Source organism: Rhinoraja longicauda, chromosome 18 (assembly GCF_053455715.1).
Source record: "Rhinoraja longicauda isolate Sanriku21f chromosome 18, sRhiLon1.1, whole genome shotgun sequence".
Classification (NCBI taxonomy): Eukaryota; Metazoa; Chordata; class Chondrichthyes; order Rajiformes; family Arhynchobatidae; genus Rhinoraja; species Rhinoraja longicauda.
In genome coordinates, this window is record NC_135970.1 from 7,418,967 (window position 1) to 7,446,280 (window position 27,314).

Consider the following 27,314-nt stretch of genomic DNA (forward strand, 5'->3'; position numbering starts at 1 on the left):
TCCCCATTTCACCGTAAACAGTTACAATTACTGTCTGTAGTAATCGATCCATGTTCATTAACATTTACATTCACCACATGGAGAACGTAAACTTGTCCTTACTCTTCCACATACAATGCTGGCTCCAGATTTCCCATTTTGTCCTACTTTACCTTCTTCCTACCGAGCCTTTCATTAAATTTTAAAGAACAGTTACTCACAACCAAATAGCTGACAACCAAGATTTTTAATGAATGAGGGGATGGGTGTTTTTGGACTGTTGCATTCATTTGCTAAAGACACATGCAGTGACATCTTCGGCACATCAAATTGACCCCTAGATTACCATGAGCTTGCAATATTCATAATTATTGATAAACATTTATTAAAAATTACTGGAAAAACTAAATTACTTAAAGTATGAGGAATACTCCTCGTTCTGAAGGGGTGTCTCAACACGAGGCCCTACGATTGACTACCCTTAGACAGATGTGAGCATTCACGGACCCGAATCACCACTGCTGTGAACAGCTGACCTGGGGACACTCAGTGTAGGTGCCAGAATTACCCAAGGATCAAATAACTACATTTGAAATTTAACATAGCCATTACCTTGAGAACAGTCACTGCTTAAAAGATAGTTGTAGTTTTGATAATCCAGAACACAGGAGAAAATTATATTTCTTTGCCAAAACGTACAACGATCATTAATGCAATTAAAGCAAACAAAAATGTTGTTTTTCTGAAGTCTGCTTGAAGACAACAGTTCAAAAATCTTTTAAATTGGGTGGCCACTCCTGTGTCCGAAAAAAAAATGTAGTTTACATGATGCAAAGTCTATAAATAGCAACTTCTGTTTTAGTGATTTTATCTTCAAGATAAATAACACAAAGCTCTCATCCGAACCTCCTGGTCTTCTTCAAAGCAGTGTCATGAGATCTTATTCATCCAGTTAAGGCAGCTGATGTGGCCTCAATATATAGTCTCATACAAAAGACAACAGCAACAGAGCAGCACACCCTGCATGGTCAGCCTAGATTTTGCACTCAAGTCATTGGGAGTAGGACTCGCAGCACGTGACTAGGTACACGTTACTGTTTAGCCACTGCACACATGAATGGAAGCCGGCCTGAAGACTTTACTTTAGCTATTGTATTCCTCTACTAACATCAAACATGGGGAAGGAAGCTCAAATTCCCCAGGGCTTTTGTCAATTCTGCAGGCTGGGAAAGAACTTGATGGAAATCCAGCACCTAGCCATCACCAAACTCTCACCTTTTTCAGCAGGCACACCATATTTGTGCAAACATTGATGAGCAGTGCAAGGGGGCGAGCTAGGGCCTCTTGGTACTGCAAGCAGCAGGCGTAGAACTTAGACCAGAACTCCACTTGCAGTTGACGGTACACCTCCTGGGAGAACTCGTACTCCGTCACACTGTTTTGAATCTGAACACAACGAGAACAAATTATAAAAAACACTCTCTTGGACCTTAAAATCAAAAAGGAAACAATCCCATGTTTGTCAATGTCTACACGCTTCAAAGGAATTAATTTTCCAATTCAAGGAAAAACACCTAATTAATTATTTAACGTGTGATGCCAGAACATGCAAGGTCAACTCCCTCCAAACTCAGAAAAAAATCACTGATTAGCTTGGAATGATAATCTGTACTAACCAATCAGTGAAGGAAGGTAACAATAATAATAATAACTTTATTTATATGCCACTTTTGATGCAATCGAATGCAGCCCAAAGTGCTTTCCACAAAAACAAACACATGTCTAAACAAAAATACAATTTAAAACGGTAAAGACATATGCTGTTAATAGCATACAAGGCACAGATTTATATAAAAGTATAAAATGTAAAATTGACAAACATAGAAAATAGGTGCAAGAGGCGGCAATTCGGCCCTTCGAGCCAGCACCGCCATTCATTGTGATCATGGCTGATCGTCCACAATCAATAACCCGTGCCTGCCTTCTCCCCATATCCCTTGATTCCACTAGCCCTAGAGCTCTATCCAACTCTCTCTTAAATCCATCCAGTGATTTGGCTTCCACTGCCCTCTGTGGCAGAGAATTCCACAAATTCACAACTCCCTGGGTGAAAAAGTTTCTTCTCGCCTCAGTTTTAAATGGCCTCCCCTTTATTCTAAGACTGTGGCCCCTGGTTCTGGACTTGCCCAACATGGAGAACAATTTTCCCGCATCTAGCCTGTCCAGTCCTTTTAGAATTGTATATGTTTCTATAAGATCCCCTCTCATCCTTCTAAACTCCAGTGAATACAAGTCTAGTCTTTCCTCATATGACAGTCCCGCCATCCCTGGGATCAATCTCGTGAACCTACACTGCACTGCCTCAATTACAAGGATGTCCTTCCTCAAATTAGGAGACCAAAACTGTACACAATACTCCAGATGTGGTCATACAATACCCCAGGACTCGCTGCACCTCCCCCTGACCTAACCTAACACCATTGAGATAATAATCTGCCTCCTTATTTTTGCCGCCAAAGTGGATAACCTCACATTTATCTATATTATACTGCATCTGCCACGCATCTGCCCACTCACTCAACCTGTCCAGGTCACCCTACAACCTCCTAACATTTTCTTCACAGTTTACACTGCCACCCAGCTTCGTGTCATCCGCAAACTTGCTAGTGTTGCTTCTAATTCCCTCTTCCAAATCATTAATATATATGGTAAACAGTTGCGGCCCCAACACCGAGCCTTGCGGCACTCCACTCGCCACTGCCTGCCATTCTGAAAAGGACCCCTTTACCCCTACTCTTTGAAAAAAAAAGAAATTATCAGTTAAAAGCTTGATTAAAAAGATATGTTTTTAACGGCCGTTTAAAAATGGCAGCTGAGAGAGCGTCTCTCATAGCCCTGGGTAGGGTATTCCACAGCTTGGGGGCGTAGTTGAAAAAGGCTGCTTTACCAATTTTTTTTTATTACTGCGGCGTGGAGTGGCTAACAGGCCAGCATCAGCAGCCCTGAGTGCTCGAGTAGGGGCATACAGAAGGAGGGACTCTACGATATGCTGCTCCTAACTCATTTAGGGCTTTGTAGACAAGGAGGAGGACTTTGTTGTCTCACCTTGATCTCACAGGGAGTCAATGGAGGGAATATAATACTGGAGTAATATGTTCATTTTAATGTTCCGTGTTCTCTAAAGATGCTGTCTGATCCGCTGAGTTACTCCAGTACTTTGTGCCCTTTTGTGTAAATCAGCATCCTTGTTTCTTCATTTAAATTAATACATGCAGAAAGGTGGCGAGGTAAATGCTTAATTTTACAAAGGAGCAGTAAGAAAGGTGACCAAACTCTGCAACATAAAGCTGCATCCCAATTACTAGTTGCTTTGGGTGAAGCTCTTTAGACTATCTGAACCAAAGGAACAATGAATTCCAGTAACACCCTGACCCCCCCCCCCCCCCCCATTTCCAACATTACCGCATTTTCCACCGCTAGCGTTACTTCCTTCTTCAGCCCATCCATTGTCGGGTCCAGGATTCTATCTGCCCCTCGGCAGTAAATCTAAATCAAAGATTTAAAAATATATCAAAACCACTGGTACATTAGGCTGCTGCAATGTTGTCAGGTCTGTTGCCGATCATGGCACACACAGGGTTGTATCAATGTCTGTTGACATTGACTTCAAGGAACAAAAATATCTTGCAATAGAACGCAAGAGGCAACTTGGATTCATGTTATCAGGTATCAAACAAAAGTTTAGCAAAATAACAAGGAAAAAAAGAGAGGCTATGAAAAATTAATTTGAAGAAATTCACAAATGTAACCATTTCATTAAACTGGAAATATTCCTTACACCTGACTCCCTGGGAGAATGGTTCAAGTTTGCAGTTGGGATTAAGAGTGGTTCGTCTATTAGAGGGTATGAACACAATCTTATCACAAAAGACCAATCATTTGAAAAAAATGTGGGGAATAACATCTTGAAGAAGGCTTAAATATTTTTGATACAGGAGAATGACAGACAGCAAAACTCTCTCAGATCAGTGTTTTACAATGAATGCTTCCCATTTATTAACTGGGTGGAAATTAATGCATGATTTATAGTCTGATCTCACTCTGAGGGTGTACACATTCAATTGCCTCACTGAAAACAGATTTCCACAGTACATTCCAGCTCACCAGTGTACAACAGCAACATAGAGCCCCCCCCCCCTACAATGTTCACTTAGATATCAAGCAAGTAGATATCCATAATGTAGATAGCATGTCTCTTCATAATATTTGCTCACATCCAGCAGCCTCGGGGAAGCAGCTTCTCCAGAACTGCCGCTGTACAAACTGCTGACAATTAAGGATGGCAATAAATGCTGTTGACACGAACATCACAAATAAATAAAATGGATATATAAATGACTTTGTGGACCAAGTATCGACGACTGATAAATCCAAATTAAAATAGGCACAGAAACTGATGTTAAAGATTTGAGATTTGGATAATCCATAGAAATGGACAAATACAAATACCACAGCTGTATAATAATTACTAGACGGCAGCCAGCTTAGTTGGCTCAAATTGCTCCCGGTGAAAGTCTGCAGGTTTGGCATGTTGCAGAGACATGAATGCAAAGCGTCCAGCTTTGAGACTAAGTCACTGGGCAATGTCCAGTATCCCACTATGTATAAATATCGCAAGCAATGGAATAGGCCCTTTCCACATGCCATCACCAGGTTTGGTGGCAGAATCGAATCAGAGGACACATCCGCCAAGGATAAAGTGGGACAAAGGTTTCAGATAAGGTCACACAGAGAAGGGAGGATCAGAGAGAGATTGGCTGTTCCACTCTTTGATCCCACACAGGGGGTCACACAGAGAAGGCTGGATCAGAGAGTTTTGAGTAGGGGTGACACAGAGAAGGGTGAATCAGAGAGATTTGATAAGGGGACACAGAGTTGGATGGATCAGGGTTTGAGTGGGATAATAACTGAGGCTCAGTGCTCCAGAGATGGTGACAGAATCAAGGCCGACGCCCCAATGCAATTCTAAGGAACACAGCATTTTTGAAAAAGACATCTGTCCTCTCAAATCAGCAAACTTCTACAAAGCAGTGCGAGCTCCCTCTGGTGTCCAAGTTGTTAAATCACTCATTCAACATCTTTTCGACATTACATTGCCAAGGGTTGAAATGCTGCCCTCTGACGAGTGTTGCAGAAATCCTACATGGATTGCATTCGACACAACAGCTAAAGGAATGACCCACTCAAAAAATTGCAGCTTCTACCTCAATTACTTATCAGTACAATAATTACCAGCTGGTGGGGGAGCGAACCGGAATGACAGTGAACTAATAGAACCTTTATTTTAAGTGAGTGGCACAGATTGGAATTACCTGCAGAGCTTTCAGCAGGGCCTGAGGTGTAAAACGGCCAGAAGCAAAGAGGTATTCCAGATAGGTTTCCTGTGGAGTAACCAGAACACAAAATATTTAACATCTATGTAGTCATCATTATAGTCTCTTCACAAAATCATCAGTGTATTGGGTACAGCTTCAACACACCCCTGCTTTTGCCCTGAAAATGTCTCCTTCACAACGAGACCTCCCTTTAGCTACATTGTTCCATTAGTGTCAATGGAACAAAGTCAGAAGCAGACAGATTAGATGGTGACTAAATGCAGACAGAAAGCAAAGAGTGGGGATAAATGGGTCCCTTTCGGAATGGCAGGCAGTGACCAGTGGGGTACCGCAAGGTTCGGTGCTGGGACCCCAGCTATTTACGATATACATTAATGACTTAGACGAAGGGATTAAAAGTACCATTAGCAAATTTGCAGATGATACTAAGTTGGGGGGTAGTGTGAATTGTGAGGAAGATGCAATAAGGCTGCAGGGTGACCTGGACAGGTTGTGTGAGTGGGCGGATACATGGCAGATGCAGTTTAATGTAGATAAGTGTGAGGTTATTCACTTTGGAAGTAAGAATAGAAAGGCAGATTATTATCTGAATGGTGTCAAGTTAGGAGGAGGGGGAGTTCAACGAGATCTGGGTGTCCTAGTGCATCAGTCAATGAAAGGAAGCATGCAGGTTCAGCAGGCAGTGAAGAAAGCCAATGGAATGTTGGCCTTCGTAACAAGAGGAGTTGAGTATAGGAGCAAAGAGGTCCTTCTACAGTTGTACCGGGCCCTGGTGAGACCGCACCTGGAGTACTGTGTGCAGTTTTGGTCTCCAAATTTGAGGAAGGATATTCTTGCTATGGAGGGCGTGCAGCGTAGGTTCACTAGATTAATTCCCGGAATGGCGGGACTGTCGTATGTTGAAAGGCTGGAGCGATTGGGCTTGTATACACTGGAATTTAGAAGGATGAGGGGGGATCTTATTGAAACATATAAGATAATTAGGGGATTGGACACATTAGAGGCAGATAACATGTTCCCAATGTTGGGGGAGTCCAGAACAAGGGGCCACAGTTTGAGAATAAGGGGTAGGCCATTTAGAACGGAGATGAGGAAGAACTTTTTCAGTCAGAGGGTGGTGAAGGTGTGGAATTCTCTGCCTCAGAAGGCAGTGGAGGCCAGTTCGTTGGATGCTTTCAAGAGAGAGCTGGATAGAGCTCTTAAGGATAGAGAAGTGAGGGGGTATGGGGAGAAGGCAGGAACGGGGTACTGATTGATAGTGATCAGCCATGATCGCATTGAATGGCGGTGCTGGCTCGAAGGGCTGAATGGCCTACTCCTGCACCTATTGTCTATTGTCTATTGTCTATTGTAATCAGTTCCAATCTCAACACCGGATAATGACATGTGAAACATTCACCCTTCAAATCTTCTTTAAATTTCTCCCTTCTCACGGTAAACCTATGCCCTCTAGTTCCAGACTCCCTTACCCTGGGAGAAGGATTCCGATTATCTATCCTATCCATACCCTTTACCATTTTGTAAGCCTCTACAAGGTCACTCCTCAAACTCCTTATGTACAATGGGAATTGGAAACGGTTTTGAGTTGAATCAAGTTGTAGGGGATGCACATAGAGTAAGTAGACAACTCTTAGAACAACAGAAATCTACTCACCTCCCCTTAACAATCATTGGTACCATCCCACATACCCTCAATCACTCAGTGAAGACTTAAACTGACCAAAACTGTAACTAGACAAACCAAGTAAACACCAACTTTGATCAAGTGAGGGACTGAATATTCTGTTGTACCAAGCCTTCAGAAATTATAAAATAGGCTCCCCTCGCCTGGAGAAGTACAGCTCCAACATTCAAATGGAAGGTTAGGTGGAATAGGCGGAGCATTAGCAGAAATTTAATCCAGACACGTGAAAAGTAATGAACTTTGCAAAGTCAAATTCTGGCAGATCATATCGGGTAAATGGCTGGGATATTCAGTCCTTCAGGTGCAAGTCCATAGATTCCTGAAAGTTGCGACACCAGTGGATAGTGTAATACAAACGCCATTTGTTCTGCTTACCTTCATAAGCCGAGACATTGAATATAAGAGTTGGGATGTCATGTTAGAGTTGAACAAAATATTAGTTAGACCACACTTGAGTGTATTGTATACAGTCCTGGTCATTAACTGAAGGAAAGACGTGAAAGCAACAGAGAGATTGCAGAAGATACACCAGGATGTTGCCTGAAATGGAGGGTTGTAGTTACAGAAAGATTGGATAGGCTGGATTTATTCTCACTAGAAAGAACATAGAGAGGCTGAGGGTGACCCTGTTGATGTTTATTAAATCATGAGGGGAACAGATAGGATCGATAATCAGAATAGTTTTTCCTTCGGGAAGATTTGTCTAGAACTAGAGGACACAGATTTGAGAGAGGGGAGAAATTTAATGAAGATCCGAGGGGTAAGCATTTCACCCAAAGTGTGATGAATAACTACATCAAGCTACCGGGTAATGAGGGCAGGTACAAGGTTTAAAAGGCATTAGAAGTACTTTGTTAGGAACACCGTAGAGGGATATGTGCCTAACATGCGCAAATGGGACTGGACTAGATAGGCACCATAGTCGGCATGAATGCTGTGGCTGAAAAAGGATAATTTCTCTGCCGAACGATTCTATGAATCAGTCACATCAAAATCCCTCAGAACCCGCATGCTATTCCAACCTCTTTCATTGCTCTGACTCAGCATTATTCTCCCCCATTACACTGTGGGAGTCTCCACCCCTTTCTGCAGTAACTCTTCCTTCTGCAAATCCCTGGTTCACTCATCCCTTCTCATCCAAACCACTCCCTCCCCAGGAACTTTTCCCTAAAACCGCAGGAGATGCAACACCTGTCCTTATATCTCCTCCATCAACTCCATCCAGGGACGCCGACTGTCCTTTCAGGTTAGGCAGAGGTTCACTTGCACCTCGTCCAATCTCATCTACTGTATCCGTTGTTCTCGATTTGGACTCCTATATATCGAGATTAAGTGCTGACTGCACGATCGTTTCACTGAACACTTATCCTCAGTCCGCCCTGGTCTACGCAATCTCCCGATTGCTAAACATTTTAACTCCCATCCCCCATACTGACGTTCTGTCCTGAGCCTCCTCCACTGTCAGAGTGAGGCCACACACAAATTGGAGGAGGAGATCCCCAGATTTCACTTGGGCAGGTTACAACCCAGCAGTGTGAACATTGATTTCTCTCATTTCAATTAACCCCAGCATTCCCTCTCTCCTCCCTGCCCCACCGAGGTCGACCTACTCGTTCCACGGTTTGCATCCTTGTATTCCCACGGTTTGCATCCTTGTTATCACCTCCACCCCAGCTAACAATGGGCCGTTATGAGTGCCACACTTCCTTAAGGACCTGTTCCAGTTAGGTGATTTTAAGGCGACTGCCAGCTGCCTGTCCCACTTTGTTACTCCAGCTTTTTAGTGTCTATTTTCTTCGACCTGATTGCAACAGGTTACAAGGAATCGGATCTCCCAACAGTGTGAGGAAGAGTGGTGGTGGGATTTTCAGCGGGACTGGATAAGTAAAAGATGTTGATACCGGGGAGGCTGATACAAAGACAGTGGGGACAACAGTATTGGTAGTCGGGTTCTCGCTGTCTTTCGGAAAAGTCCCGGACGTCACGTTAAAACCAGATTCCAAATCTCCCACAGGAACGAATTGGTTCTGCTGGAGGTTCACTGAAAAATTCTTGTCCCAGATGCATTTAGAAACACGTAATATTAAATTAAGAAAAGGCATTTGAAGATACCAGAAGATAGTTTTGTTTAACCAATTTATTTACCGTCAGGACATTTGACAGGTAGATTGGAGGCGACAGTTTGACGGTCAGGTAAGCGTGGGAATTTCGCGATGTTTCGGAAGACGGTGTAATCTCTTAGCCAGGTGCTAGTTTCACAAAAAAAGTAACTTGTATCGACCTGACTCGGCATTGTCGTGATCATTGTGGTAGACATTGTTGTAGGGTAAAAAAAAAATTGCCGATCTGCTACAACTTTGACAGTTGCCAGCAGTCACCTTAAAAATCGTGTAACTGGGACAGGCCCTTAAGTCAGCTGTTGCCAGGCCCGTTTGTTCTGGCCCTTTCCTCCAATTCCCTACCTTCAAATGTCAGTCTGAATAGCAATTCCTACCCAAAATGTCAAGCATCCATTTGCTCCAGAGATGCTGCCTCATCCACTGAGTTACTCAAGCACTTTGCATCTATCTTCGGTAAATACCAGCATCTGCAGTTCCTTCCTACACATCTATGACATTAGCATTTCTGATCAGGGATTAGGATACAACAGGATGATAGTAACTTCTCAGCAAGTAGTCTTTACTCACCTTGGGGTCCTGATCCTCTGGCAAATGTATTTCTTCATCAGCAACAGGCTGTATGAAGACCTGATTCCACTGGCCAGCATGGTTACTGCAATAAATAAAAGCCACTATTGACTGCAAGTTCCAGAAATACATTATTTTGTCTGTTTCCTCCCCAATTCTCCTGAAAGCACCAATTTATTCAGCCGCACGGTCAACCACATAATCTTACAGCAATTAGTCACTCTCTCATTTTTCTAACCATTGCACCAGAGTTAGTTATCAATGTGTGCAGCTTTTGAGAAATGGGAACTACAAGGCCAGAAGCGGGAGAACTGAGGGAGAAACAGGACTCCAGGGGTTGAACTACAGGAAGAGCGCAGGCAAGCCAAGACTTTATTTCTTGGGGCAGAGGAGAGAGCGGGGTGATCTTATAGAGGTGTATAACATTGAGGGAAAGAGGTAGGGTGAATGCACTGTTTTTTTCCCAGGATAGGGGAAATCAAGAACTAGAGGGGAAAGATTTAATCGGGACATGAGAGGTAACTTATTACATAGAGGGTAGAGAAACAAGCTGCACAGGACAGTTGTCGTGTCAGGTACAATGACCGCAAAGGTTTAGCGGGCAAATGGGAGCAGCTTCGATGGGTCATCTTGGTCAGCATAGACAAGCCGGGTGAGGAGCCCATTTCCACGCTGTATGACTCAAATGTCTCTACAACTAGTTAATAATTTATGAAAATGAGGATTCAATCTATGAAAATTAAAACTGCAGAAGGGTATTTTCCACCAAGGCAATGGCGTAACCATATGAAACCTGGGAGATGGCATTCCTGGAACACCTGGCTAAGGAGGACACCTACGTTGGACTTCCATTCATTGACTATAGCTTTGCTTTCACAACACAGCTCATCTCCAAACATTGAATGGAGTCAGCATAACATTGCTACTGGATCATCAACTTCCTGCTCCATCGATCAGTGAGGAGAGGTGACAAATATCTGCCATGATAATTCATCACTGGTGCCCTGCAAGGATGGTTCCTACTATATTCCTTGTGCTATCAAATACCAATCCAACAAGCTGCAAGGTTCTAAACAAGACCGCTACAGTGGGCCAGATATTGAATAATAACGAGACGGAGTACAGAAAGTAGATTGAGAACCAATCTTAAGAAGGGTCCCAACGCGAAACGTCACCCATTCTTTTTCTCCACAGATGCTGCCTGACCTGCTGAGTACCTCCAGCACTTTGTGTCTATTTTAAGAACCTTGTAACCTGATGTCAAGACAACACAGTAGCACAGCAGTACAGTTGCTGCCTTAGAGTGCCAAAGACCCGGGTTCAATCCTGACTACAGGTGCTATCTGTATGGAGTGTGCATGTTCTCCCTGTGACCGTGTGGTTTTCACCGGGTGCTCTGGTTTCCTCCCACAATCCACATACATGCAGGTATGTAGGTAGAATAGAATAGCCTTTATTGTCATCCAAAAACATGTTTTTGGATGAAATTCCGTTCCCCGCAGTCAACAATAAGAAGCAATAAAAATAAAGCAATAAAACACAATCACAAAACCAATATAAAACAAAAAAACATCCATCACAGCGAGTCACCTCCTCACGATGATGGAAGGCCAGAATGTCTTTCTCTTCCCTGCCGTCTTCTCCCGCGGTCAGGCTGTTGAAACTGCCACGTCGGGGTGGTCGAGGCTCTCAACATTGAAGCCCCCGCCAGGCAGAGAACATCCCACGGCCTATTCCAGGTCGCACCGGACGGTGACGGTCCGCAGCGGGCCGACCCAAACCCCGAGGTCGGACCCCACCCAGGGACCTGCGAGCTTCCGACGTCCAGCGGCCGATGACTCCGAAGGCGAGTCGCAGCCGCACTCGCAGCGCCACCACAGCCTCCGAAGGCAGCCAGCTCCGCAGATGATAAGTACAGTCTGGTCCGCGGGCTCTGCGAACCAGAGCCCCAGGTGGTCCCAGCTTGAGGCCGCCAGCTCCAGGTGTTAGGCCGATGGTAGGCCACAGCGGGAACGGAGATACGACCCAGAAAAAAGGTTGCGTCTCCGTTCGGAAGAGACTCCGTACGGAATTTTTAATAGATCCCCCCCCCACCCAACATAGCACACAACCACAAAAAACACTATCACATCCAAACACTACAATTAAGACAAAAAAAAAACACAAGACAAACGGACTGCAGGTGAGCCGCAGCTGCTGCGCAGCGCCGCCACTTCCTGTCGACGTAGGTTAATTGGCTTCTAAAATTGTCCCTAGTATGGTTGGGCCGAAGGGCTAATTTTCAAGCTGCATTTCTAAAGACAACAACCTCTCCCTCAATATCAGCAAGACAAAATAAATAATGATCGATTTCAAGAAGCGAAGCAGTATACACATCCCAGTCTACATTGATGATGGCAAAATAGAGATGGGCAAAAGATTCAAGTTCCTAGGAATAAATATCACCTGCAAATTCTCCTGGACCAGCCATGTTGAAGCTATTGCAAGAAAGTGCACCAATGCCTCTACTTCCCAAGAAATGTTAGGAAGTTCAGCATGTCCCGAAAAACCCTCGCAAACCTACAGATACGCCGCAGAAAGCATTTAATCGGGATGTATCACAGTCTGGTTTGGGAACAGCTCTATCCAAGACTGCAAGAAATTGCAGAGAATTGCGGCCGTAGCCCGGACCATCACACAAACTAACCTCCTTTCCATTGACTCCATCTACACCACGCTGCCTCGGCAAGGCCACCACCATACTCAAGGACCAATCTCACCCCAGTCAATCCCTCTTCTCCCTTCTCCCATCAAGCAGGAGGTACGGAAGTTTGAAAATGCACACATCCAGATAAAAGACCAGTTTCTTCCCAACTGTTATCAGGCAACTGAACAGTCCTCTCATCAGCTCGGCTGCGGTCATGATCTCTCATCTATGTTATTGGAGACCTTTGAACTATCTTCAATTGGACTTTATTGGACTTCAATGTTATATTTTTGCACTAAATGTTGTACCCTTTATCCCTTATCTGTGCTCTGTGGAGGGCTTGATTGGATTCACAAAGTATTTTCTTTGACTGGATGGCACGCAAACAAAAGCTTCTCGCTGTACCTCGGCACACGTGACGATAATAAACTAAACCCCCATTCCCCACCATCTCATTCGTCTAAGTGGTTATCGTTCAACACATTCCAAGGCAACATCCTGCACGTTCCCAGCCACGCTTTGCTCCAAGTCAAAGGTCCGCCACTGCAAATTTTCAGGCAGAGCATTGAACCCCAATGTAACATAAAACTGTCAAGCCCTTAACTACATTCCGGCAAAGATTATTATTGGTGGGCACAACTTGGACATTAACATTGATTGTAACAATGGGAAGTTTCCCAACTATACTTTTGAAGGGAATCTCATTTTATGAAAGGAATTGGTTAACAAAGTTTGCTGACATATCTTTTCCATTTTCATCAGGAACTTACTGCTCAAAGTTAATGTATCTAACGTTGGTCTGGTTATCCTCATCCTGCCACAGGGCCCAAATATCAGTGGGAGTTAGGGCAAAATCCACGAGCGTTTCCTGTGGAGACCAAAAAGAATGAATGTAAATCAGCCGTGTCAGCCAGCATCACATTAAAGCAACCCAAGCCAATCTCCACATAGGATCCAGTGATTGTAGGTAGAGGTTCTTACATCACCATATCCACAAAGAATGGCTGTTGCTTCATAACGCCAAAGACATTCAAGGAGGAATTAATCAAGTCCAAGAAAATAACTCATGAATAAAATTTAAGCCCAATATGCTACACTATACAAGTGGACAACAGCTCAAATTACATGTGAGCTCATGAACATGCCAGGTTCAACACAGAGGACAGTGATTTGCCCAGGCTGAGACCACGAGTTCACAGATGGAGTTCTTTTCTTTCTCCTCATAACCTATGAATGCTTGAAACTTAACAGTGATAAACCAACAGAACAAGCAAAATTAAAATAGTGCTGGCTGAAAATGCTGAGAATACTCAGCAAGTCAGGCCACATCTGTGCAAAGAGAAAAAGTCAAAGTTTCAGGTCATAGACCCTTCCTCATAATGTAACCTCTATTTCCCTTCGCATTGGTGCTGCCTGACCTGCTGAGTATATCCAGCATTTGATGTCCTTATAATGAAATAGAACAACCACTCTCATTCGAACTACTGCATGTATGATCAGGATGCCAGAATATGAAATTGCTGTAATCACTAAGATATGGTTGAAATGAAGGCACAATTGACATCCCCCAAATTCCAGGGAATGTAAATTTCAGGCATGATTGGGGTAGAGTTTTGTAAGGGACAGGGATGCAAAAGAGGATATTAATCACGGAAACCATCTTGGCAGTGATGAGGAAGGATATTATAAGAGGCTTTTCGAATGAGGCCATATGGGTAGAGATTATAAATAAATATGGGAGGGGGAAATACTTTGCTGAGATAGCACTACAGGACTCCGAAGAGTAGTGGCGCAGCTAGTAGAACACCTGCGTCAACTCGAGACCCAGGTTCAATTCTGAACTCGGGTGCTGTCTGTGTGGAGTTTGCAGGTTCTCCCTGTTGCTGTGTGGTTTCCTCCAGGTGCGCCAGTTTCCTCCCACATCCCAAAGATGTGCAGGTTTTTAGATTAATTGGCCTCTGTAAATTAACCATAGGGTGTAGGAAGTGGATGCATCAGTGGAATAACAAAGAACTGGCGCGAATGGGTGATCGAAGGTCGGTGGAAACTGGATGGGTCTAAGGGCCCGTTTCCATGCTGTATCTTTCAATCAATCAATCAGTCAATGACAAAACAAAGATCACGTGTAGGAAAATCAGTGAGGAGCAAGAATAATAAGGCTGTAGTAGTAGTAGGGCATTCTCTAATAATAGCTGTGATTTCATTTGAGTGAAAGAATTTGACAGGGAGGAACCGTTTCACAGCTTTTTGTACTTGTAGGATAAATAATTCCACAGGATGGGACAGGTGGTTACCAGGGATGGCACATTTCAGTTATAGACACTGGATTGCTTTCCTTGAAGCAGAGGAGGCTGAGGGGATGAGCTAGAGTGTACAAAATGAGAGGCATTGACATGATAATTATACAAAACGTTTCCCGAAGCCAGAAGTGTCCAAGACCAAAGGGCACAGATCTTAGGCGAGCAGTTGTTGGAGGGTTGGAGGGGATCCAAGGAATAATTATTTTCATCAAGGGTGTATCTGACATCTGGAACTCACCGTCTGAAGTGATGAAGGCAAATGCCCTTGTAACTTTAAAAACCATTTGGAAGACCACTTGAATCATCAACGAAAGCATACAGAGTGTTGTGGAGTGAAGGTCCTGTGTCTGCACTGTATGACAATGACTGCAATTCACGTGCCCTAGTTATGTTCACAATTATTCTAACTGAAAACATCCTGCTGCAGTTTTGCAACAACACTGTTGGCGAGTTCATGCAAAATTGATGCTGGAAGGCACATACCTGCGTGGAGAAGAGAGTAGAAATGTGATCCAGACTGTAGCGGTTACTCTCAATGCAGCACACCAATTGGAAGACACAAAACTGGAAAACAGAACAGGCAAGATGAGAATTAAAGTAATGGGCAATATGTCCTCTCTCTAATCTTTATGAACAAAAGCACATGGTTCTATTACTTGTATAAAACTTCAATTGACTAAATCAGTGCTCTGGTTTCTATAGGTCAAAAACCAACAGGAGAATTTAAATCCAGTTAATTAAATAATCAGGAACAATGAGTAATTTTTAGCCAAATAAATTGACTAGCCTGTATTAACCTCATATCTACTAGTTATTGTCCCTTATTGCCCGAAAGTAACCAATCCATAATCCATTGAACCAACCTGCTGTAATAAATAAAATCATATCATACTATCCAATGTCCACCAAAGCATCAGTTTCAAGCACAGCAAAGGTATGTTTTGTCCGGCTAACCTTTCAAAGCGTTGCCACAAATATCTGACGCATATCCCTCAATTGGGACAGCTGTCCTAGTCCAGTCAAGTGAAACCTTCAATGCCCCTAGACTTCATCATCACACCTGGACAAATTCTGTCCCACTGGCACGTCAGACTCAGTAGAGGGTACAGCATAATGGTACACAGCACACAATGGTATACAGCCCATTGTGGTATACATCCTGTGGGCGTTGAACTATATTCCAGGGCCATGAAGTCTTATGAATCCTAGGCAAACGAATTAGACTCAAAGTGCTGGAGTAACTCAACAGGTCAAACAGCATCTCTGGAGTACACGTATAGGTGATGTTTCGGTTCAGTACCCTTCTTCAGACTGATCAGTCCCGACATGAAACGGCACCTACCCATTTTCTCCAGAAATGCTGACAGACCCGAGTTACTCCAACACTGTCTTTTTTTTTTTGCAAACCAGCAACCGTAGTTCCTCGTGTCTAGGTTGTGAATTAGGGATGGATATTAAGTTCTGGCAATATCTATGAGCCATACAGGAGCAGAAAAGATTGAAATTTAATGTCAATGGAGGAGGGACATCAACAATGAAACATGTGCATTTTACGTCAGGAATAGTCAGAATTGTTGAGCCTTTTGTCTTGCTGTGGTACCTGTCCACGTTTAGAGCGGTGTAGATAGACCCCGAGGAAGAAGCCAGAAGAGGAATACGCCAAACGCAGCTTGTGTCCCAGACTGCCCGTGTGTCTCAGCTCCTTGCTGGCTGGAATGAACACCATCAAGTCCGCAACCATCAGGCAAACCTGATCCTGAACAAAATAAATCAATGCACACAAGTTAGTGTTAACAAAACAGCTTATTGTCCATTACAGACAGGCACCCCTGAACTTTACAGTGCTCGCTATTATTATTGCACAAAATATCTAACAACTTCCAGCACTGATAAAAAAAACTTCACAAATTGCAAATCTCCACATTGCTTGGCTTCAAATAATGACAACTCATCTAAACCTCAGTGGCTTGAAATTGCTGCTTTGGTATTAGGTATTAGGTATCAATAACCCAAAGGTTAGGTCTAGTACCTTGTGGCTTCAAGTTCCATTCGATTTAAGCAATTACAGTGTTGATCCAAGTGGGATGAGCAACATTCTTACCGAACTCTCGCTGTTACATTGCTGATCCAAATAGTATCAGAGTACAGCCTTGCATATTCATGTTCTGGGGCGTGTTGCCCATAAACAATATTCTCCACATATTTTGAAGGCTTAAAACCAAAAGCATCAACTCCCATCTCATTACCTAGGTCCTCCCAACTACACACAGTTGTTGCAAAACCTTTGCTTTTCCCCCTATAATGCTTTAAAATATCCACAAGCACCAAGACCCATGATACGTACCTTGTAGGACCACAGTCGCAGTTTGTGGTCCTGACACAGAGCAAAGATAAACGTATCATGTTCCAAGAGCTGGACCGCAAGGCTGACAGGTAGATCTGAAGGACATTGGTCACCTCTGCACAGCACACAAAAAAAGTCTTGGTTATTTTTGAACAGCATTTCTTTAGCCACAATTACTCCATCCCTGCACCATAACCAATGCTCCGCCACTCTGTGGAAAGAGCTACAGACCCTCACACTAGTCTAAGTTACAGTAGAGCAGGCCACATGGTGCTTCCCGACAACACACTGCACAAGGAACAAAAGGACAAGTTGGTCATGCAGCATCCAGGGGAAAAGGGTTTGCTGGCACTCACCTGATAGCCGTTGGCATCCATCCTGTGAGCAGCCTTTGCATGACAGAGCTTTGCTTAAATTCCAGTACAGCCGCAGAACCTGTAACAACATAACAGGCAGCGTTATTTTCTTCCATTGCATTCACCATGTAACTGAGCAGGGGTTCCAATGCACACTCGTTTTACCAACAAATTATTTTGTTGTCCAGGATGCAATACAAGTCCAAATACACAAGAGTGAATTAAAAGTCATGGTCCACTGGAATTTTCACTGCACAGATATTTAGGAGTGAGTTAAAGCATAATTAAGAAAGCTTTGGGTTGTATATGTACAGAATAGATTCCAATGTATTAATAATAGGCATAAATCAAACTAAAGGGCTTTATTAAATGACATAAATCTCACCCACTGCTAGCCATCATGGGTATAGAGCAATGGGGAAGATAGAGTGCAGAATATAGTTCTCAGCAGTGTGGTGCATCGGTTCCAGAAACAAAGTCCAATGTCTGCACTGGGGTGGAGATGTATCAGGCTTATGGAAGGGCCATTCAGAAGCCCATTTAGAGAGGAAACTCTAAACGTTTTATCTGATGCACTAGATTTTGAACTATAATTTTGATCTGTTCCATTTCTTTCTGCCCTCCTCCCCTGCATGCAAATGCAAACACAATGAACGGATTCTGAAGGGGAATTCAAGGCTGGAATTCACTACAATTTCCTCTCTAAATGGGCTTCTGAATGGCCCTTCCATAAGCCTGATACATCTCCATCCCAGTACAGACATTGGACTTTGTTTCTGGAACCGATGCGCCACACTGCTGAGAACTATATTCTGCACTCTATCTTCCCCATTGCTCTATACCCATGACTGGGAAGCAGGAAACAGTTCCAACTCCGTCTTTAAACTTTCCAACTACACCACATTTGTTGGTCAAGTTACGGATGACAAGTCGGAGTATAGGAGGGAGATCAATCAATTAAATAAATGGTGCCGGAACAACAACCTTGCTCTCAAGGTGAGTAAAACTAAGGAACAAGTTATTGACTTTAGAAGAGGAAGGATGAGGATCCACAAACCAATCTTCATCGACAGGACGGTGGTGGAGAGAGTCAAAAAACTTCAAATTCCTGGGTGTGCATATCTCCGAGGACCTGGCACATGCTGAAAACATGAAGAAAGCTCATCAATGCCTCTACTTTCTTGGGAAAGAGGAGATTTGGTATGTCGACGAATACTCTCCAAATTCTACAGGGGTACAGTGGAGAGCATATTGGCTGGTTGCATCAAGGCTTGGTTTGGCAACTCGAACGCCCAGAAACGAAGCAGATTGCAATAAGCGGTGAACACTGCCCAGTTCATCACAGGTACTGTCCTTCTCACCATCAAAGGGATCTAAAGATGTCGCTGCCTCATAAAGGCAACCAGCATCAGAGACCCCACACCACCCTGGCCATGCTCTCATGTCAATTCTGCCACCAGGAAGAAGGTAAAAGAGCCCGAAAACTGTAACGTCCAGGTTCAACTTCTTCCCAACAATGATCAGGCTATTAAAAATACTAGAACCACCAACTAAGCTCTGAACTACATAGGCTTGGGGGCATTGTTTTTGTCTTTGCACTATTATTATAGCTTTTTTATATATATATACTCAACCGTTTTGATGTTTATTATGGTGTTTATAGAGGACTATATTTACATATCTGTTGTGCTGCTGCAAGCAAAAATTTCATTATTCTGTTTCAAGACATATGACCGATAAAACACTCTTGACTATTGTACTTGATTTTGGCTTGATTGTATTTATGTACAGTATTATCTGATTTAACTGGATAGCATGCAAAACAAAGGTTTCCACTGTACCTTGGTACACGTGACAATAATAAATCTAAACCTAATTGATTCATTATTTTCCACTTTGGCACAGCAGAAGTGGTCTTAAATAAAATCATCAGTATGTCATATTAGTCCGTCACTGCTGTGTAACAAGTCACAGATATAGAGCTTGCACACGCCAGCCTCAGACAATCAACCTTTTGTGATGAAACCTCCATTACCTGCAGTATCTTGCTCAGGAAGCTGGATTATCAGAATCCCTCCGGATGCAGACGTCAGTGCAAACAGTGCCTCTCCATCACTATTCAACCAGGTAGCTGATGCGGCTGAGTTAAAAGCATGGTTATGGGAACCAGGAATCATAAAACTGTGGGCTGGGTCACGCAGGTTCAGCTTCCCAATGTCAGTAAAGATGGACTGGATATGTCCTTCACTGATCAGCTCCTGCAGAGAGTAACAGCACCATTGCAGATCAATGCAACACGTAGCGTGGCAAAACCAACAGACAACAGCAGGCACAAAATTGATTTCAGGAAACTGATGGCAGAATGAGTCAAATTCAGACTTCAAGGATGCAGTGAAATTCAGTTCAGTTTGCACTTTGTGCAATAAAAATCTCAATTCAGCGGCAACACAAAATTTTACACTGACCACTTTACACCAATGCAGATAATAATGTGACACTAGTGTAGTAGGGGGCGAGGTTAGAGCCAAAGATATTAGAGCCATTAACTGTGGAGCAACACTAACATCAGCTGTACAATATAGTTTGCCCTCCCTTTCCCACCACAAGGCTATGACACCTTTTTATTCTGCAATTGATTTAGCCAATGTAGACCCAATCTGGTCCCTTACGAATCTTTAAAGTTCTGATAAATTAATCTTATTCTTTTCAGAATCCTCAGCATGTTCTCTAGTTCAAGTCACAGATTCCCTTTATCAGCCAAGAGACAATAGTACAGAACAAGTATCCTCATAGACTTGTACAAGACCTCAGGATAAGACACAGGTACTTCATACTACAGAAATGTGGATTGTATACCACTCTGTACTCAAGCTCATTGATTTTTCTGGGATGAGCAAACCAAAATACTTTTGTGAGCATTACCCAGAACTTATATTTTTCACCTGCATTACACCTGCAGTCATTTGATCTTTCTGCCAAAGTTCAAAGTCCAAAGTTCAAAGTCCAAAGTTTCTGGGCTCAAATCCCACATCAGAACTCAACTGCAAAGTAAGTTGACGGTTTCTTTCAGAGGTGGTCATCGGGGAGGTTCCCGGCTTGTTTTGGCTGATTCTCTTGCCTTGATCTATGTCATTCTGACTTGCAGTTCCTCCAAATCAACAGTAGACCCTTCACAGAGCAATTAGTCAGCTGCAAACTGAACAACTTGCAGACACCAAACAAGTACAATGGACAGATGAGGCTGTCCAAGACTTTGTGGAGATGACTGAGCAAGCCATGTTTTATCAAAACCATTGTACCCATGCTGCTCTGTGTCATACCACAATGCACTCACCCACAATGAAGCAGGCTCCTGCAAGGAAACTAGTTGGCCACAATACACAACTTTCACCTGAAACACAAGGATTAATTTTGGAAAACAGCTTAGTGGACAGGATGCCTGCCTGGAAGCCCACTAAATTAAGATTTAGAAGGGCTAGTGGCTGAGATATGTACTATCACAATCTTTTGGGCAGGTATGTAGATAGGAAAGGTTTAAAGGGATATAGATAAAACACAAGAAAATAGGACTAGCTTAGATGGGCATCGTGGTCAGTATGGATGCATTGACCCAGCTCCCATGCTGTATGACTATGACAAGCAGACACATGAACTCTTGCATTTAAAGTGCCAACGATATGCCCAGTCACTTTAATAAGACTCCAGATCACAACATCTTTACAGAGCAAGGAGTTCCAAACTGGTGATCTGTGATGCAGCCAACAATCTTGAGTCAGTTAACGATCTGCTGACCCTAGCCCAGAACTTTTGCAAAACGACTACTTACACAGCGGTACATGCGGGCGGGGTGGGGAAGTATGATCCTGTGCACGGTCTGGTTGGTGGCAATGAGCAGAGTCACACGGTCGTGAGTCTCGTGCACATGAACTCCACTTGGCAGCACATGGCAGTTCAGGAACTTCAGGCGCACCGCGTTGTTGAGGAGGTTGGTATCCAAAGACTGTTCTATCAGCTGCAGGGTGTCACCAGAGCTTGTCCTAAGGACATCAAGCATAGAATTAATCATTAAAATCTTTCCTATTGGTGGTCAAATCTTGCAACAAGCTTTGAGAGGATAACAAAGTCGCAGAATAAATTACAACGCTCACCCCCCACATTAAGAACATGGTCACAATTTCCCTTTCAATAAAAAGGTACAAATGCAGAGGCCCCAAGGCTTCTTATTGACTGAACCACATTGTCAGTGATGGTATTCTGGAGAAGACTCAGAGTGGGGTATGGATGCTGAGATTTTATTCTATTTTCTACAACTTATCTTTCTTGTCCCTGGAGAGCTTGCACACTGGATCTACAGTTGGCAGTTACACTGAACGTGAATAATCAGGTACAGAGAGGAAGGGCATCGCCAAGACAATCAGTGTTGAGAGTTGTAGAATAATATCTTGATGCATGCTGTAACAGTCTGTATCTGAGAAATTATGATAACTACTTCTGTTGTCCTACTACACACATTTAGTCTCCTGCAGCTACACACAATCTACAGGGATATACTCTGCAGGAAACACCTACCAGTGGATGAACCGATTTCTGGTGACAGACTGCAGCTTCCCACTCTCTTCATAGAAAAATCCACCTGCACTGTCAGAGTACTTCACACCTGGGATCGCATTCACACCTGTAGAACAGACACTGTATATCAGCCATTTATCCATAGCTCACAGACTGTAACAAATCACAAATAAAGCACACGTCCATTGCAAAACTATGAAGCAAATCAGCTGCAAGGGAAACTGTTGACCTGTTGTAAATGCCACCAAGCCAAATGGGGGCATCTAGTGAAGATAATAAACAGCTTTATTATAGCATAATAAAGCTGCTTCTCTTCTAGGGAGAAGCAGCATTTTGTCAGTCATGTTGAAGGACTGTGATATATATTTCCAATACATGCGAGTGTACAACGTGGAGGCTGTGATGTACCGGCATACTGCTGCCCTTGCTCTTACAGAGGTTGGGTGCTGGGTAGATTTCTTCATTGCACATCGTAGGCAACACACGTTGCGGCTGATGGGGTACAAACATTTACGATGATAGATAGAATGCAAAATCTGTTTGGCTTTGCTCTGGTTCAACTTTTTAGAATGGCATTCATTCAGGCAATTGTAGAATACTCATCTCCTTTAATTTATATGTTAATTCACTGATGAAGAGGTCACTGGCAAGGACAATTTTAACACGCATCCTTAACTATTCTTGAAACCCTGGTGGACTGTCTCAAACTGCTGCAGTACTTCTGGGAAAGGTATTTGTAATGCACGGTTTAGTAGCCTTCGGGGTGAGGGTCAGGTAGAGAACCTGCAGTCAATTATGTTGTTATACATTTGCTACCCTTCCCCTTCTACGGATGAAGGTCAAAGGTGTTGTTGGAAGATATGTCAGAAAAGCCGCGCAAATTATATACCATATTTCATTACAACATATGAAGCCATTTCGCCCCGTCACTCAGAGCAATCCTTAGCCCTACTAAATGTTCCCTGTAACCTATTCTCATCACATTCAACTTATTGCAAACCTACACCAAGTGGATTGGCTCTAGGAAGTCACGAGTCCAAGTCACATGATACAGAAAATTCAGCTTTTGCTTCAATTATTGGTTCGGTAATCTTATGAATTGAGTATTTAAATACACTGGGTACTGAACAATGAAATTCATACATACTGCAGCTTTGCAAGCATGTTGAAACAACACAACAAATAAATATACAATCAATAATACCATATATTATCAGTAATATCATGACACCAGACCACTATAGTGTAAATCAAAGGGCAACCTTATATAAAGTCCATAGTAGATTGTTGCTGATGTAGGGATTTTCAGTATGGTTCAGGAGCCTGATAGTTGATGGGAAGAAACTGTTCTTGATTCTGAAGGTCACGTTTTTCAGGCTCTTGTATTTTTTTTCCGATGATAGCAGTGAGATGACAAGGTGGTGTGGGTCTCTGATGATATTAGCTTCCTTTTTGAGGCAGCACTTCCCGTAGATCTTTTCGTTGGCGGGGAGGTCAATACCCATGATGGACCGAGCAATGTCCAGTACTTTCGGCATTTTTCATTCGTCTTTCTATTGTACAGCAGTGGTAGAAACCTACATATTTATGGTTTCAGAGCCTGTTGATACATCAGATGTACTCCAGAAAAATTGGGAGTGTGAACATTAATGGTTTAACTATCATTACAGCAGGTGTGTTGTCATCACCGCAAACAGCAGTAATTTATCTGTCCAGTTTGTATCCAATTCAGCATAATTTATAAATTATATAGTACGTCCAGACCAGGAATTGGCTCTACCGGTCATGTGACAAGGCTTTGTTCATGAACTGGTTGCTATTCCACTGAGACCGTCATTGTTCCCTATTATTAAGCAAGGTATGTCACTGAAACCTCACCAACAGCAGTCGCCTTGCATTGTTTGGTGGATTCACCGAGATGTAATGGATGAAAAGGCTTCCCTCCTACTATCTGGGGTTGCGGGTGGGATGAGTCTGCATCAATGGCAGCCACTCTAATAGCCAACCATAATGGCTATGGTCTGAGTGGTTCAACAATCGTATTCTTGGCCGTGCTCAGTTGCAAACAGTCTTGTTGCCATTTGTATCTATCCATACATCTTGCAGTGCAATGCATCAAGGCAAAATATCCATTCCATGCTGCGACACAGAGCAATTCCCACAGGTTTCCACATTACATATAACTTGTCTTGCACTTTGGTGTTAAGTGCTGTCTGGGGAACTTTCCACTGGCAGATGGGTACCAGGAATCTGCCACCAAGCACCCAACTGTACCAGTGCATGGCAGAAGGCAGGAGCACAAGAGTGGCAGAGTACAAGAGGCAGGAGGCGAGGGTGGTAGAGTGGTGGGTGTGGGAGGCAAGGGCATGAGGGTAGTACAGTGGGGAGGCAGAGGGTAAGGGTGGTAGGGCAGGGACACAAGCAGAGGTCGAGGGGAAGTGTGCCAGGGGCAAGGGGAGTGGGGCAGGGGGGAAAGAGAGTGGGCAGGGGGTGGTGTAGGGGCAAGGGGAGTGTGCCTGGGGCAGTGGGGCGTGAAGGAACGAGGGGAGTGTGGCAGGGGGGGGGGGTGAGGGAACGAGGGGAGTGGGACAAGGGCATGTAGGGGTGAGGGAGTTGATGTAGGGGCTAGGGGAGTGTGCCGGGGTGTAGGGGCGAGGGGGGGGTGTAGGGGCGAGGGTGTAGGGGCGAGGGGGGTGGTGCAGGGGCGAGGGGGGTGGTGCAGGGGCGAGGGGGGTGCTGCAGGGGCGAGGGGGGTGCTGCAGGGGCGAGGGGGGTGCTGCAGGGGCGAGGGGGGTGCTGCAGGGGCGAGGGGGGTGCTGCAGGGGCGAGGGGGGTGCTGCAGGGGCGAGGGGTGCTGCAGGGGCGAGGGGGGTGCTGCAGGGGCGAGGGGGGTGCTGCAGGGGCGAGGGGGGTGCTGCAGGGGCGAGGGGGTGGTGCAGGGGCGAGGGGGTGGTGCAGGGGCGAGGGGGGTGGTGCAGGGGCGAGGGGGGTGGTGCAGGGGCGAGGGGGTGGTGCAGGGGCGAGGGGGTGGTGCAGGGGCGAGGGGGTGGTGCAGGGGCGAGGGGGTGGTGCAGGGGCGAGGGGGTGGTGCAGGGGCGAGGGGGTGGTGCAGGGGCGAGGGGGTGGTGCAGGGGCGAGGGGGTGGTGCAGGGGCGAGGGGGTGGTGCAGGGGCGAGGGGGTGGTGCAGGGGCGAGGGGGTGGTGCAGGGGCGAGGGGGTGGTGCAGGGGCGAGGGGGTGGTGCAGGGGCGAGGGGGTGGTGCAGGGGCGAGGGGGTGGTGCAGGGGCGAGGGGGTGGTGCAGGGGCGAGGGGGTGGTGCAGGGGCGAGGGGGTGGTGCAGGGGCGAGGGGGTGGTGCAGGGGCGAGGGGGTGGTGCAGGGGCGAGGGGGTGGTGCAGGGGCGAGGTGCAGGGGCGAGGGGGTGGTGCAGGGGCGAGGGGGTGGTGCAGGGGCGAGGTGCAGGGGCGAGGGGGGTGCAGCAGGGGCGAGGGGGGTGGTGCAGGGGCGAGGGGGGTGGTGCAGGGGCGAGGGGGGTGGTGCAGGGGCGAGGGGGGTGGTGCAGGGGCGAGGGGGGTGGTGCAGGGGCGAGGGGGGTGGTGCAGGGGCGAGGGGGGTGGTGCAGGGGCGAGGGGGTGGTGCAGGGGCGAGGGGGTGGTGCAGGGGCGAGGGGGTGGTGCAGGGGCGAGGGGGGTGGTGCAGGGGCGAGGGGGGGTGGTGCAGGGGCGAGGGGGGTGGTGCAGGGGCGAGGGGGTGGTGCAGGGGCGAGGGGGTGGTGCAGGGGCGAGGGGGTGGTGCAGGGGCGAGGGGGTGGTGCAGGGGCGAGGGGGTGGTGCAGGGGCGAGGGGGTGGTGCAGGGGCGAGGGGGTGGTGCAGGGGCGAGGGGGTGGTGCAGGGGCGAGGGGGTGGTGCAGGGGCGAGGGGGTGGTGCAGGGGCGAGGGGGTGGTGCAGGGGCGAGGGGGTGGTGCAGGGGCGAGGTGGTGGTGCAGGGGCGAGGGGGTGGTGCAGGGGCGAGGGGGTGGTGCAGGGGCGAGGGGGTGATGCAGGGGCGAGGGGGTGATGCAGGGGCGAGGGGGTGGTGCAGGGGCGAGGGGGTGGTGCAGGGGCGAGGGGGTGGTGCAGGGGCGAGGGGGTGGTGCAGGGGCGAGGGGGGTGGTGCAGGGGCGAGGGGGGTGGTGCAGGGGCGAGGGGGGTGGTGCAGGGGCGAGGGGGGTGGTGCAGGGGCGAGGGGGGTGGTGCAGGGGCGAGGGGGGTGGTGCAGGGGCGAGGGGGGTGGTGCAGGGGCGAGGGGGGTGGTGCAGGGGCGAGGGTGGTGGTGCAGGGGCGAGGGTGGTGGTGCAGGGGCGAGGGGGGTGGTGCAGGGGCGAGGGGGGTGGTGCAGGGGCGAGGGGGGTGGTGCAGGGGCGAGGGGGGTGGTGCAGGGGCGAGGGGGGTGGTGCAGGGGCGAGGGGGGTGGTGCAGGGGCGAGGGGGGTGGTGCAGGGGCGAGGGGGGTGGTGCAGGGGCGAGGGGGGTGGTGCAGGGGCGAGGGGGGTGGTGCAGGGGCGAGGGGGGTGGTGCAGGGGCGAGGGGGGTGGTGCAGGGGCGAGGGGGGTGGTGCAGGGGCGAGGGGGGTGGTGCAGGGGCGAGGGGGGTGGTGCAGGGGCGAGGGGTGAAGTAGGGCGCGCTCGGCAGGACGGGGGGGGGGGGGGGGGTAGATGTGGAGGCCGCGCGAACCGCATGCGGTTAGACAGACGGCTGCCCGTGTCTCGAGCTAACTCCACTCGTTTCCTTCGCCGCATCCGCCACGCTTATCCGATCTCTCCTCACCCAGGTCGGCCCGCATTTCCCGCCAGGCCGGGAAGTCCCGCTCGGCGCTGCTGATCTCCAGCAGGCTCCGCTCCCACACCGTCGCCATCTTGCCGCGCTGCCCTGTGGGAAGCGGCGGTGGCGCCATTCCCGCGCGCGGCTCCCGTTCAAATCCCTTAAAGGGGCAGCGCGCGCCGCACGCACGCGCACCAACACTATCCGACAAACCAGGGAAGATTTACACATTTAATTACACGCAGTGTGGGAAGAAACCGGAGAAAACCCACAGGAACAACAACAAAATCCGTGCAGACAGTGCCCGTAGTCAGGATCGAACCCGGGGCTCTGCTCTGGCGCTGTGAGGCAACAGCTCGACCGCTCCTCCACCTGTTCCTCTCCTTGTTCCTCTTTATTATTACTGCACCGGGAAGCTCAAGAATGAAAATCGTTTAATTGTCATATGATCACAATTATATTCTTAGTCAGCATCCAAAGTTGCGAGAAAATAATTAGAGGCAAGAGAAGGTAA

The 27,314-nt window shown here is 46.5% G+C and overlaps 1 protein-coding gene across 1 annotated transcript in view; it reads right to left on the reverse strand.

Moving 5' to 3' along the window:
* Positions 1-26,933, reverse strand: part of nup160 (nucleoporin 160) — a 69,539-nt gene extending 42,606 nt beyond the window's left edge. The window contains exons 1-13 of the mRNA XM_078415052.1: positions 26,807-26,933; positions 22,002-22,107; positions 21,259-21,469; positions 19,468-19,690; positions 17,433-17,511; positions 17,077-17,191; positions 16,333-16,488; positions 15,216-15,296; positions 13,203-13,300; positions 9,747-9,831; positions 5,352-5,420; positions 3,442-3,525; positions 1,255-1,425 (exon numbers count right to left, since the gene is read on the reverse strand). Of these exons, the coding sequence (XP_078271178.1) occupies positions 1,255-1,425; positions 3,442-3,525; positions 5,352-5,420; positions 9,747-9,831; positions 13,203-13,300; positions 15,216-15,296; positions 16,333-16,488; positions 17,077-17,191; positions 17,433-17,511; positions 19,468-19,690; positions 21,259-21,469; positions 22,002-22,107; positions 26,807-26,933 (1,605 nt within the window). The remainder of the gene's footprint in view (positions 1-1,254; positions 1,426-3,441; positions 3,526-5,351; positions 5,421-9,746; positions 9,832-13,202; positions 13,301-15,215; positions 15,297-16,332; positions 16,489-17,076; positions 17,192-17,432; positions 17,512-19,467; positions 19,691-21,258; positions 21,470-22,001; positions 22,108-26,806) is intronic.
* Between the last annotated feature and the right edge of the window lie 381 nt (positions 26,934-27,314).